This window comes from Branchiostoma belcheri, unplaced genomic scaffold (assembly GCF_001625305.1).
Source record: "Branchiostoma belcheri isolate BF01 breed outbred unplaced genomic scaffold, Haploidv18h27 scaffold6, whole genome shotgun sequence".
Lineage (NCBI taxonomy): Eukaryota > Metazoa > Chordata > Leptocardii > Amphioxiformes > Branchiostomatidae > Branchiostoma > Branchiostoma belcheri.
Genome location: NW_017804242.1, coordinates 1,067,486 through 1,079,282, shown reverse-complemented (window position 1 = coordinate 1,079,282; position 11,797 = coordinate 1,067,486). Strand labels below are relative to the sequence as shown.

The following is an 11,797-nucleotide window of genomic DNA, read 5'->3' as shown; positions in this document are numbered from 1 at the left end:
CAGCGGCGAACTGTTCTCTCAACGGGCAAACTCCCTTGGCATGCTTATCCCTCTATTTGGCCGATTTCTACTCTTTCCAACCACCTCCCCAAGCCTGGTAGAGGCTACATACACGTATGACTGAGGTGCATATGTAACTAGCTCCCCAAACGTCCAGCTGTGCTTGTGTAGTTGGCGTATGTTGGGTGGTCACGAGACGCCACCGGTGAGGTGTCAGGTTGTGTTTTCTAACTGGTAAGGACCTGCCTGCCGATATTTCAAGCCACTGGGCAACAAGTTAAGGTGTTGAAATTACAGACGCAGATGTGGTCAGTTCTTGGATCGAAAACGGCTTCCGCACTTTGCATGCCATTTGCAGAGTATATTTACGACTGTCCCAGTTCGGCTGACACCCGGCCAGCTAGCGCCTTGGTCAGAGTTCCAGGACCGATGTAGTCTCCAACAGACTCCTTTGCAGGCGGTTTAAACAGTAGAAATCGGCCTAAAAGGAATGTAGCTGGCCAAAGGGAGTTAACCGGCCATAGAGGTAATCTCCAAGCAGATCATACGGTGGCAAGACAGTATCCATTGGCCAGAGTGGCCATTAGCCACCGAAGGACACTCCTCCTGATATATCCAAGGGGATATCATTGGCCAGAGGAGTTGGGCGGCCAGAGAGGGTCCATTTGCCTGTAGGCCGATTTCTAATATTCGTTCAGCCTGCAAAGGAGTCTGGTTGCAGGCAAATGAACCCTCTATGGCTGGCCAATTCCTCTGGCCAATGATATCCCCTTCTTAGGCCGATTTCTACTATTTCTTCAGCCTGCAAAGAGTCTGGTGGAGACTACGCCCAACGCGCCCCAGGTCCCGCTAGAAGCAGGTCGCCGTTGGTAAAGTGGCCCGGATTTGTCGGCTCCCCTCCGCCTCGCGACATGATTTATCCGCGTGATTTACGAGTGTTTACGCCGCGGCCCGCTACCATAATCAGCTTGATTTATATTCTATTTATTTATTGACGGGAACGCGCCAGGCCGCGACGAGACGCAAATTGCCCGGAGAGACCGACTTTTCTCCCGATCTCGGTAGGCGAGGTCTTGGATAACTAGAATAATAGCAACAAAAGCCGGGGGCTACTGTTACGTCGTTAGGCCCCCGGCTGCCACCGAGTTACGGGCATGATGGGGAACAAGTGGTTCGGCGGAAGTTTGCGTCGGGCTGAGCTCCAAGAACAGCCGGACTCCCTGGGCGAATTGAGGACTGAGAGCAACAACCCACCGTTCACAGGACACGAAACTAAATACCAGCCTCAAATCTATTAAAATTTGAAAAGTTTCTAAGCTTGTTGTAGAATTCTTAAGGCACATTTTCTAAACATTTAGAAAGTTTTATTCGAGATACGGAGCAAGAACAGACGAACTTCCCGTGAGATGGGTGCAGAGCAACAACCTCCCGTTCACAGGACACGAAACTAAATACAAGCCTCACCTATAAAGTTGCAAAGTTTAGAATGCTTACTGGATGTTTTTCTAAACATTTAAAAAGTTTTATTCGAGATACGAAGCAAGGACTCCCTGCACGAAGGATCACGATGGGCGGAGATCAACAACCCACCGTTCACAAGACACGGAATTCACTACATGCAAATCTACATTTAACACATCTAAACTAAAGTTTTCTAAAACGCTTGTTGTAGAATGTTTACGGGATGTTTTTTTTAGTTTTAGACATTTTTAAAAAGTTTTATTCGGCATACGGGTCATTTTAATTCAACAAGACTAGTCGAAAACATGTACGACCATGCTGTCGTCTCTCCTAAGATTACAGCAGAAATTTTGCTGACCAAATTTTAAATTAGAAAGTTGTTGACATAAGGGAAAATCTTAACCATAACACGCTGTCGCACCGCAACGTGAAATATCGCCCTGTTCAAAGAGAAGCGCCGCGCGCCTTTCTCTTAAAGCGCCTGAAACTCCGCCGTGCTCTTTCTACTGTGTCGTTTGCCTTCGGTTTGTTTATGTCGGCCTGAATGTAGTCTGGCGGTTTGTATATTTACCAGTCGCCTGATTTTTCTTCCGTCTACACAGATCTTCATCAACAATGAGTGGCACAAGTCGGAGAGCGGCAAGACGTTTCCGACCATCAACCCCGCCACTGGAGAGAAGATATGCGACATACAGGAGGGCGACAAGGTGAAAACAAGTCATTCTACTTCCCTGTTTAAAGTTGAAACGTTTGATCCAACACAATAAAGTTCTCTTACCTAGAGATTTCGACCAGTCACTCTGGTCTTCCTCAGTAGACTGACCCAGTGAGGCTTGTCACGTGGCTTCTTTGAAGTCGGTGACGCGAGGGAACTTTATTGTGTTGGATCAAAAGTTTTAACTTTAAACATAGTTTTAACTACCAACACAGATGAGCTTTCATTATAACATTCTACTTCCCTCTTGACATCATATGAACGAAACACATGTTGTTTAGTAGTATATGTCTTACATGTATATGGATATTACATCGACACACATACACGCCATCATCTACGAATTTCTCTCCGTCGTGTTCTGATCGACGTAGTATGGAGAGGACACTGGTCTCCATCAGACTAACCACGCTGCCTGAAAAATAGTAAAATTTAGCCAAATATGGAGGAGGAAAATTTGTGGTGAGTGAGTGAGTGAGTGAGTGAGTGAGTGAGTGAGTGAGTGAGTGAGTGAGTGAGTGAGTGAGTGAGTGAGTGAGTGAGTGAGTGGAGGCAAATTTTCCAGGCTAGTTAGCCCGCGGGGAATTGTTACCCTTACCACAGGCTCACTGCCTTGCCGATTACTACTACATGTACTAGTACCAGTATCCAAAAGATCTTAGGGAGACCTTGTGGAGGCTAGAGAACGCCACCACAACATATTACAAGGCTTATACTGATATGGATCATATAGTTTATTGCATTGAGTTAAAAATGACCGAATATGATACACATTTTTGACACATTTAGCATTTCAATCAACGCTTTTCTATCTGATGTTTTCCTTCAGAAGGTTTTGCTGTACCAAATTGTCCATCGGTTCTGGAAAGTGTTGGCCACTCCGGGCGCAGATTTTGAGTGACGGGGCTATCGGAGGATTTATAGCGGGTGCACAGGTCGTCTATCACCCGCTAAGCAAGAACCCTTTTCCGTATGGTCCCTCCGGAAACTGTCAGCGGGCTGAGAGAATTACGACTTCTCTTATCGCCAAATTGATTTTCCACCGCTTTACCATAAAATCGTGGGATAAACCTTTGGTCCTAGAAAATGTGCAGGTACAGGATACACACTAGCCTCTACCAACCTTTGGGAAGCGGCTGGATAGATAAGATATTGGCCAGATAGACAGGTGATATGTCAGGGGAATTGGCCAGAACGGTTTGCCGCTCCCGAACGAACTGTCCTCCTAGCGCGGACAGTTCCACAATAAATTGTAGAAATCGGCCTAAAAAGGGTTTTAATTGGCCAGAGAAGGTAGCCGGCCAGAGAAGCTCCATGTTCTCTGAGCTTCTCTGGCCGGCTACCTTCCTTGGCCAATTAATACCCTTTTTAGGCCAATTTCTACAAATTATTCAGCCCGCAAAAGAAGTCTGGTGGAGACTAATATTATCTCTGTCTATTTGGCCAATTTCTACTTTTGCCAGCCGCTTCCCGAAGCCTGGTAGAGGATCGAAGGACAGAAACAAGCGTCTTCACGTGTTGGCGCTGGTTCATGTCACTCATTCTCCTGACAATGATAGATTATTGTTGGATTGCAAAACGACAAGGTCTTCTTTTGGTTCTCATGAGGCAGTGTTGCTCCAGATTAACGCCCATCGTGGCAGGCAGACGTGTCAGTGGCCTCAAGGGTGGGAAAATACAGCAGAGAAACCTGCATGTCTTAGAGGCCTGCATCCAAGTGCAATTTCATGGAGGCAAAACAATTAAGATTTTTTCTGGATGAGAAAATCTCTCTGATATTGACATTTACTGAGACTTTTTGTTACATTCTCGTCATCATTTCATACTTGAAACGTTTGAATTTGCCTCCAAAGCAAACCACGTGAAGATCCCCTTTATTTCTTGGTACCATCAATGACTAGCTAGAACCATCCTATGATACGAAACAAGCAACCGACTGACAGATATCAGTATCATACTATGATATAGGATAGAATTGATTCAACGTACTAAATTAGTAAAAGAATGACCAGAAAATTGATCTTAAAATTCAATTTTACTGTCCCGCTTTGGGTGCGTTTAACCGTGGGGAAACACAGCAGACCAACCTTTGTCTTTAAACACGTTAACGACAGTCAACCATGAGTCATTTTTTCTCGCCATCATCGCGTGTGGTGGACGGGGTTTGTTTAGTGTGAAACGTCAGATAGTTTGGCCTTCAAAGAGCGGGGTTTTCCGACTGCGAGTGGTGGTGTGATAATGTGTGTGTGTGTGTTTATGTGACGGGGGTGTTTTTGGAGGCGACGTGTGTTGTTGGGAAAGCGCTGAGTCATTGTCATCACATCTAGCCTCTACCAGGCTTCGGGAGACGGCTGAAAAGACTCTAGAAATTGGCCAAATAGAGAGATAACATACAGATACCAGTCTATGACATACATGTCAAAATCTAAAGCGAATATAACACTCTCCTAAAAAGAATCGCGGAATTATCACCAAGCCTTGGACTTGTTCACGCGAGTGACGTTATTTTTTGGTTCGTCAACCAACGGAATCAATTTCGCCCATCGAAATCAACAACCAAGCGCCATATCATGCAACTTACAGTGTATAGACAAGAAGGGCAAGGGCAGAGATCAAAGAGAAAAAAGAAAACCTTTATTATATGATCTCCTATTAAAATATACGTCTACAACATTTTCAGACAGACCTTCAGTCCATCTATAGACGTGGTCTTTAAACTGTAGTTTACACCCACGCCATGATATGTCTGGTCATGCCGCTATCCTCCCCTTTTCACACCTGTCCGTCCTACCTGTGTACCACCTGCCAACCGTGTGACCTGACATGTACAGGTGTTGCTTAACCGGTCGGTCAATGACCCCATGTCGGTATCCTTTCAGAGGGTCTCCGAGCAATGGTCAGAAACCTGAGGAATGGACCACGGAGGGGTGTTGGTACATGTTGTTTTTTCGTCGACAGTTCGTACTTTTCTCCACTTTTCCTATGTTCTCCTGTTTTCCAAGTCAACCTTGTTATTTTAGTGGTCTTTTCCCGTTTTCAAGCTAATGTAGCATTGGTTTTGGAAATTATCTAAGAATGCAACTGTTTTTTGTTAAATACTAGTAAGTATTCTTCTGTCGCTTACTAAATGATGATAACTGTTAATGTATAATCATTTTTTGGACTAATACTTTTGTAAATATATAGCCTCACATTTCAGCCTTTTGCTGACAAGAACTATTAACAGTCTACCACTACTAAGCACCTTTCGGAGTGTTTCTGAGCCCTGGAACGGGCAGTCGCGACGACTAGTACGTACTTCTTGCACAACAGCAAACGAGAAGTATGTAGAGCTGCTGATATGACAAGCTGGAGACTGTTCGGACACATTTCAGAGGAGTTACTTATAGTATGTTTCTCCTATGTCTCCAAGTCAACTTAGTTATGCTGGTGTTTTTTATTCGTTTTCCTATTCGCGGGTGTCTCTGCGTCGTGGGAATAAGCTAGCAACGACTACGTACGTCTTACACAACAGGCTTCAGAACACGGCAAACGAAAAGTATGCAGAGCTGCTGATATGACAGGCTGGAGACTGTTCGGACACATTATAGAGGAGATACTTATAGTATGTTCTCCTATGTTTCCAAGTCAACTTAGTTATGCTGGTGTTTTTTACTCGGTTTTCTAACCCCCTTTCCGACCGTCTCTGAGTCGTGGGAATGAGCTAGCTACGGCTACGTACGTCTTACACAACCGCCTTCAGAACACGGCAAACGAAAAGTACGCAGAGCTGCTGATATGACAGGCTGGAGACTGTTCGGACACATTCCAGGGGGGTTACTGATTGCCAGGATGTCTCCCGGTATGTTTGCTCTTGTCCGAGCGGCGGTGTGATCGATAGTGAAGCCCCGACCCTGCCCAACCCCTGCCGGCGCCGGGGTAGTCGGCGGACTGCGCAGATGACAGTTGGATTAGGGTCGGTATGGATAGAGGGGAAGGCTATATATCTATGTCGACCTGGAGGGGATAATATTACATACAGGGGACGAGGCTGTGTTTTCTCGCGCTCACGCCACCATTAATTTTTGTTGTTATTGTTGGAAGGCGGCGGGCTGCGACGGCGGAGGCCTCATTTGAACGAAAATATTTATCCTGAAACGAGTTCTTCCGTATAGCGTGGTTACAAACCATTCGCTATGTTCTGTCTCACTGAGCCGCTCCTTATGGTGCTTTGGAGGTGTTTTAAGACTGTTGATGTCGCATGTGTCTGTAGCCTCGAGGCCAGACTGTGTCGAGGGCCTACACTGGCCAGCTCCTCGGCTCAGAGGGATAACATACCCCAAGGAAAGTTTACCACAGACCCAAACCAACCACACACACCCTACCCAGAGCTAGGACCCGACCACTAGTCATGGTGTCCTTAGTAGTCCTGTAGCCGAGAATCTGGGAATTGTAGCCCGTCTGGCATCTAGACCAAAGTCTGGCATCTAGACCAAAGTTGCTGCAGTTCTCAGTTCTTTAATACGAGGGCCGCACTAGTAATCTTTGAATCTCCAAAGTACCAAACCGTTTCTCATTAAGACCACTGTAAAATGGCTAATCGGCAAGAAGTTTTCAAGTTGCAACACATATTTCTTTATTTCTTTATTTGAATTTACCACATGCAAAAACAAGTGGAAGGGAGGACAAAACAGGTGTATCAACGCCTTTACAAGTTGTCCTCCCAAACCTGAAATGATAATACAAAACAATACGGAACCAAGTCAAACAATAAACATTAGACATTCGACATCAAAAATCAGTAGACATGAAATATACAATTCGGTAAAAGTTATACACAGAATTGATTATGTACAAACTATTGAACCAAAAATATGCCAAGCAAATCATCCAAAGCGTCAGGGATGGGCCCGCAACTTTCTGTATAAAGACATCAGACCGCCCAAATGAGCGAAGTTGTACCGTAGAGCACCTGTCCTCCGAGCCTGGCAGTCGCGTGTCCGGAATATACCGCGTTAAGGAAGACGATATTGTGACAACACAGGAGGGTCGGAGGGGTTCCGCTGACGGGGGCGCACAAACAGGTTGGTACACCGCGGGTCGGCCCTGCAGAGGCCTGGTCTATGACACGGCGGCGATTTACAATGTCATCCAATCTCCGTGCGGTTTGTCTTGGACCCGTTTCAATTTGCGGAGACGAAGCACACACGGGATATTAATGGATATCCGCGTCGGAGAGGGGGAAACCCGATAAAAGTCGTGATAAAACGGGTTGACACCTCCTTCCTGCCCCTGCCGTTTGGCTGTCGACACCGCCGAGGATAACATGTCCGCACTGATTTGTTGTCGTAGAAGTTATCATCGCCAGGACGCCGATATATGCGGTCTGTTTTCTCAAACTGGGGGACAGGCGGGACGTGCGAGTGGTATTGTGCAGAGAACAGGCTATTTGGGAGTAAAGATCACAAAAGTGCGGGGTTCCGATATCAACATGCAATATGGCAGGTGGCCAGTGGCTGCAATGTGGTCATAATACACTACTTAGCTCAAGTCGAAAGTAACTATCTTTGATTTGTTTGGGAATTTGAGGCGGTGCATTTCTCTGAATACAGCTGTACAGCTTCTTCCTGTGAACGAATACAAGGCCATACAACAATCCATGCGAGCTCCAATACAGTCAAACCTGCCAAGGAGGCTAATCAGGGGACCGATAAAATCTGGTCTATGTTGACAGGTGGTCACTATCTACTTGTACAGGTTTGAGGTCTGACTGTACTAAGTATATGTATGGCCTGGTGGTCCTTATGTAGAGAGGTGGTCACTTGTACAGGTTTGACTGTATATCAATGACCAGGTGGTTCTCATGTAGAAGTGGTCACTTGTGCAGGTTTGACTGTATTGATTGTATATCTTTGGCCAGGTGGTCTCCCTTATGCAGAGGTCGTCACTTGTAAGTTTTGACTGTACTTGCACCACAATGTGTTGATACAATCGTCGGGGTTTGACATTGCATTTCATTTTTACTTTCATCTAATCTTCTTCGTGTTCTTTTGCAGGCTGACGTCGACAAGGCCGTCAAGGCCGCCCGAGAGGCGTTCCAGCTGGGCTCCCCCTGGCGGAAGATGGACGCATCGCAGCGCGGCCGCCTCCTGAATAAACTGGCGGACCTCATAGAGAGAGACTCCATGTACATGGCGGTGAGTTTCCTGTCAAAAGTTGGCTGGTCATGAAATGATCTGTCACAACGTAAACTTAAAGCTACGGTTACTAATGCGTTGCTTTTCGAGTGCGCGCAGGTAGCGTTTTGTGAGAAGGAATTCATTTTGCCGATATCTAGTAGAGATCTAATCTCAGAAGAGAAATTTATCTTATCATTTCAGACAAAACCTTTTACAATGTCTCCTGTGTATAATGATAATCACTCCTATACTTTACTTGTAGTTTCTGTTCTCTAGCATAGAATAGGATAGCGTATATATATATATATATATATAGACTATTAGACTCATTATATAGCACTGTTTAGCAATTTGTCATATATTCTATCCATCATTACTGCTTCGCAATAAAGACTGGTTGATTTATTTATTGATTGGTTGATCAATCGATTGATTGATTGATTGATTGATTGATTGTTTGTTTGTCTCTGTTGCAGAGTCTGGACACGTTGGATAACGGGAAGCCGTTCATCCAGGCGATGTTCGTGGACCTGCAGGGGTCGATGGGAACGTTACGGTACTTCTCCGGCTGGGCGGACAAGATCCAGGGCAAGACGATACCAACAGGTGAGGAAACTTTCCAGTCTCTGCCAGACTAACAACGCGGGTTCAAAACAAACAAACAAGTTTAAATTAAAAAAAAATTGCGGTGATGTTGACACATTGGCACACCAAATCCGTAGGGTGTTTTTGGCACCCACTTAGACAATTAGCCTAAGAGGCTCGGTGGGCGTCACTCCACCGTACATGGTGGGGAAGTCGTGTAAAGTGCCTTTCCCAAGGGCACAACGTCGGGCCACGGTGAGAATCGAATTCGGGAACTATTGGTTCCGAGTCCAACGCTCTAACCGTTGCGCCACTGACGCCACTACTACACGTCGGTATACTAGGGGTAATAATTGGCCAGGGGAGTTTGGCCGTTGGATGTTAACCTCGGCTCTACAATAGTACAACGGCAGATGCATTATATCATTACATTCTTTTTTTTTTTATTGTTTCAACGAGATGTGCCTTTGTTGATACAATAACTGTGATGAACAGCAGTAGACGTAAACAAGATTTCGACTATGATATCTCAGAAGGATGAACTGCTGTGAGCGTTTGACAATTAACGAATTCTTATCTTATTTTTCATCGCCTTACAGACGGCCCCCACTTCACGTACACACGGAGGGAGCCTGTTGGAGTGTGCGGCGCGATCATTCCGGTGGGAACTTGTATAAGTTATATTGTGCTGCAAAGGAATTGTTAAGTCCACTGCCAAAATTAGATAAGATGTTTTATAACGATATAGAGATCGCCTTGCTGAATTTGATATTCCCGGGTGTTGTACAGTGGAACTTTCCCCCAATGATGGTTCTGTGGATCGGGCTTTTAGGCGGGCTTATAATGTGTTTCTCATGATCGTTTATCAATTCTGATTGTACAGTAAACTCCACTACCAAATAAGATTTCATAATGATATAGAGATTACATTAGCCTGGTTACCAAACCTATTATAGCTCCCGAGTCCTACAGCCTCTCCGCACATAGAGGACTCGGGAGCTATAATAGGTTTGGTAACCAGGTTAAGATTACATTGCTGACTTGACTTTCCCGGATGTTCTACAGTGGAACTTCCCCCTGATGATGGCGGTTTGGAAGATCGCGCCTGCGCTGTGTGCGGGCTGCACGGTCGTGTTGAAGCCGGCCGAACAGACGCCTCTCAGCGCGCTGTACCTGGCCTCGCTCATCAAGGAGGTAAGGAAACGTGAAAGTGAAATTGCTCTCGAACCAGTTTAGCTCATTGAAGAGATAATCTTCCACTGGTCGTGACAGAGAAGACAGACGCTATGCACAGTATTTACAGGTTCATTGTACCGGGAAATTCCCCTAGCCCTTTCCCCTAGCCCTTATTCCCTAGCTCTTTTCGACAAGCGCAATGAACAGTGAACCACGGCTTAACGTCCCGTCCTAAGGACTGCGACGCTTTGCCTGTCACAAATTTTCTTTTGTATTATTAAACAGTAGACAAAAACAAAGACAACGTGACGTTACAGTCAAGTTACACTTATCTACTAACATCACATGAACACATGTTTTATCCAGTGCGAATTTATAAGCATACATAATTATGAATATAATATAAGGCCACACCAAGTAAATTTTATGGATGACGTCCTTTGGAGACCCTAAATCTAATGCGAGAGGGCGAAAAAAAAACAAGAAGGGCCCTAAAAAACAAGATGCCTAGATTAGAAATATACTAAGAGACGACAAATGTTAGGACACAAATTGAATGAGGTGACACAGTGTAACAAGCAAGAAGTCTTTTATTCATCATCAAAACAGCAATAAATCAGGTGGAACAGTGGGCAGTGAAAAATTTTCTGTTATTGACAGTATGGTCCTGTAAATAGACACTTTCTTCGCGTTACGGGTTTCACGTCAATCTGACGATTTGCGACACTGACGTGACTCTTTGGTCATAGTTACAGGATGCGAAATTTGTTTTTTTTTTCTAGGAAGAGGCCAAAATCAATGCGCGCGCGGACGTCATTCATAAAATTTACTTGGTGTGGCCTAAAACAAAACGTTTGCCTGGTTACCAGGCCTATTTTAGCTGCCAAATCTCTTTTGTTTTCTTTTCTTTTGTCTTCAAAGAGGACGTCGACGAACGAAACTCGACAGCTTGGTGACTTGGTGTGTCGACCACGAAACAAAAAGTTCAACCTTCGTTTTCGTAGGATAGATAAAAGTTGTTGTTCTTTGTTCCAGGCCGGCTTCCCGCCCGGAGTTGTGAACATCGTGCCCGGTTACGGTCCCACAGCAGGAGCCGCCATCGCGGAGCACATGGACATCGAGAAAGTGGCCTTCACTGGGTCCACGGAGGTATGCTCTTTGTACAGTTTGTCTGATTATTAAGTTAAGATACGTCGTATAGAATGAGCTCTGAAGTGTGTGCTAGTAGCCATCGTATCAGCGCCACCGGCGTTTATTTTGAGGGAGCGGCATTGAGAACCGTGGCCCATGATAAAAATCTCAAATTAGCGCTTTCCACCAAATATACGCCAGCTAGCCACACCTAGAGGGTCTCCAGAGGATAGTCTGGTAGTGTTTCATATCAGTATATGCATTCAGACACTCCCTCTTTGTAGTAGCTGTTATGCTATAATGAATGCAGGAGAAGAGGTGAAAACGACGGCTGTTTCAGCACAGGTCTACTGTTGTGATTAGTATTTCAGCACCAAGGACAGTAGCTGCGGACTGTAGCCGTGGGGCAGCGTTTAGAGGAGAAATGAGGGCGTTGTTTTCAAATAGATGATGATTTTAGGAAGTAAAAAATCTCTATGCTATTTATCTATTGATTGGTTTACTTTGTGTACAGAGGTAGATATTGACAGTGCTGCATAAAGGATACGGTAGTTCTTTTACACAACCAAGA

The 11,797-nt window shown here is 45.2% G+C and overlaps 1 protein-coding gene across 2 annotated transcripts in view; it reads left to right on the top strand.

The window, feature by feature from the left end:
• The window catches only part of LOC109482376 (retinal dehydrogenase 1-like), a 42,602-nt gene that overhangs the window by 8,783 nt on the left and 22,022 nt on the right, over positions 1-11,797 (top strand). Inside the window, exons 2-7 of one of the 2 annotated variants that reach the window (XM_019785076.1) lie at positions 2,064-2,168; positions 8,212-8,352; positions 8,811-8,940; positions 9,519-9,580; positions 9,985-10,113; positions 11,131-11,244. The exons of the other annotated variant lie outside the window; for it this stretch is intronic. Of the exons in view, the coding sequence (XP_019640635.1) occupies positions 2,064-2,168; positions 8,212-8,352; positions 8,811-8,940; positions 9,519-9,580; positions 9,985-10,113; positions 11,131-11,244 (681 nt within the window). The remainder of the gene's footprint in view (positions 1-2,063; positions 2,169-8,211; positions 8,353-8,810; positions 8,941-9,518; positions 9,581-9,984; positions 10,114-11,130; positions 11,245-11,797) is intronic. 2 annotated transcript variants of the gene reach the window in all.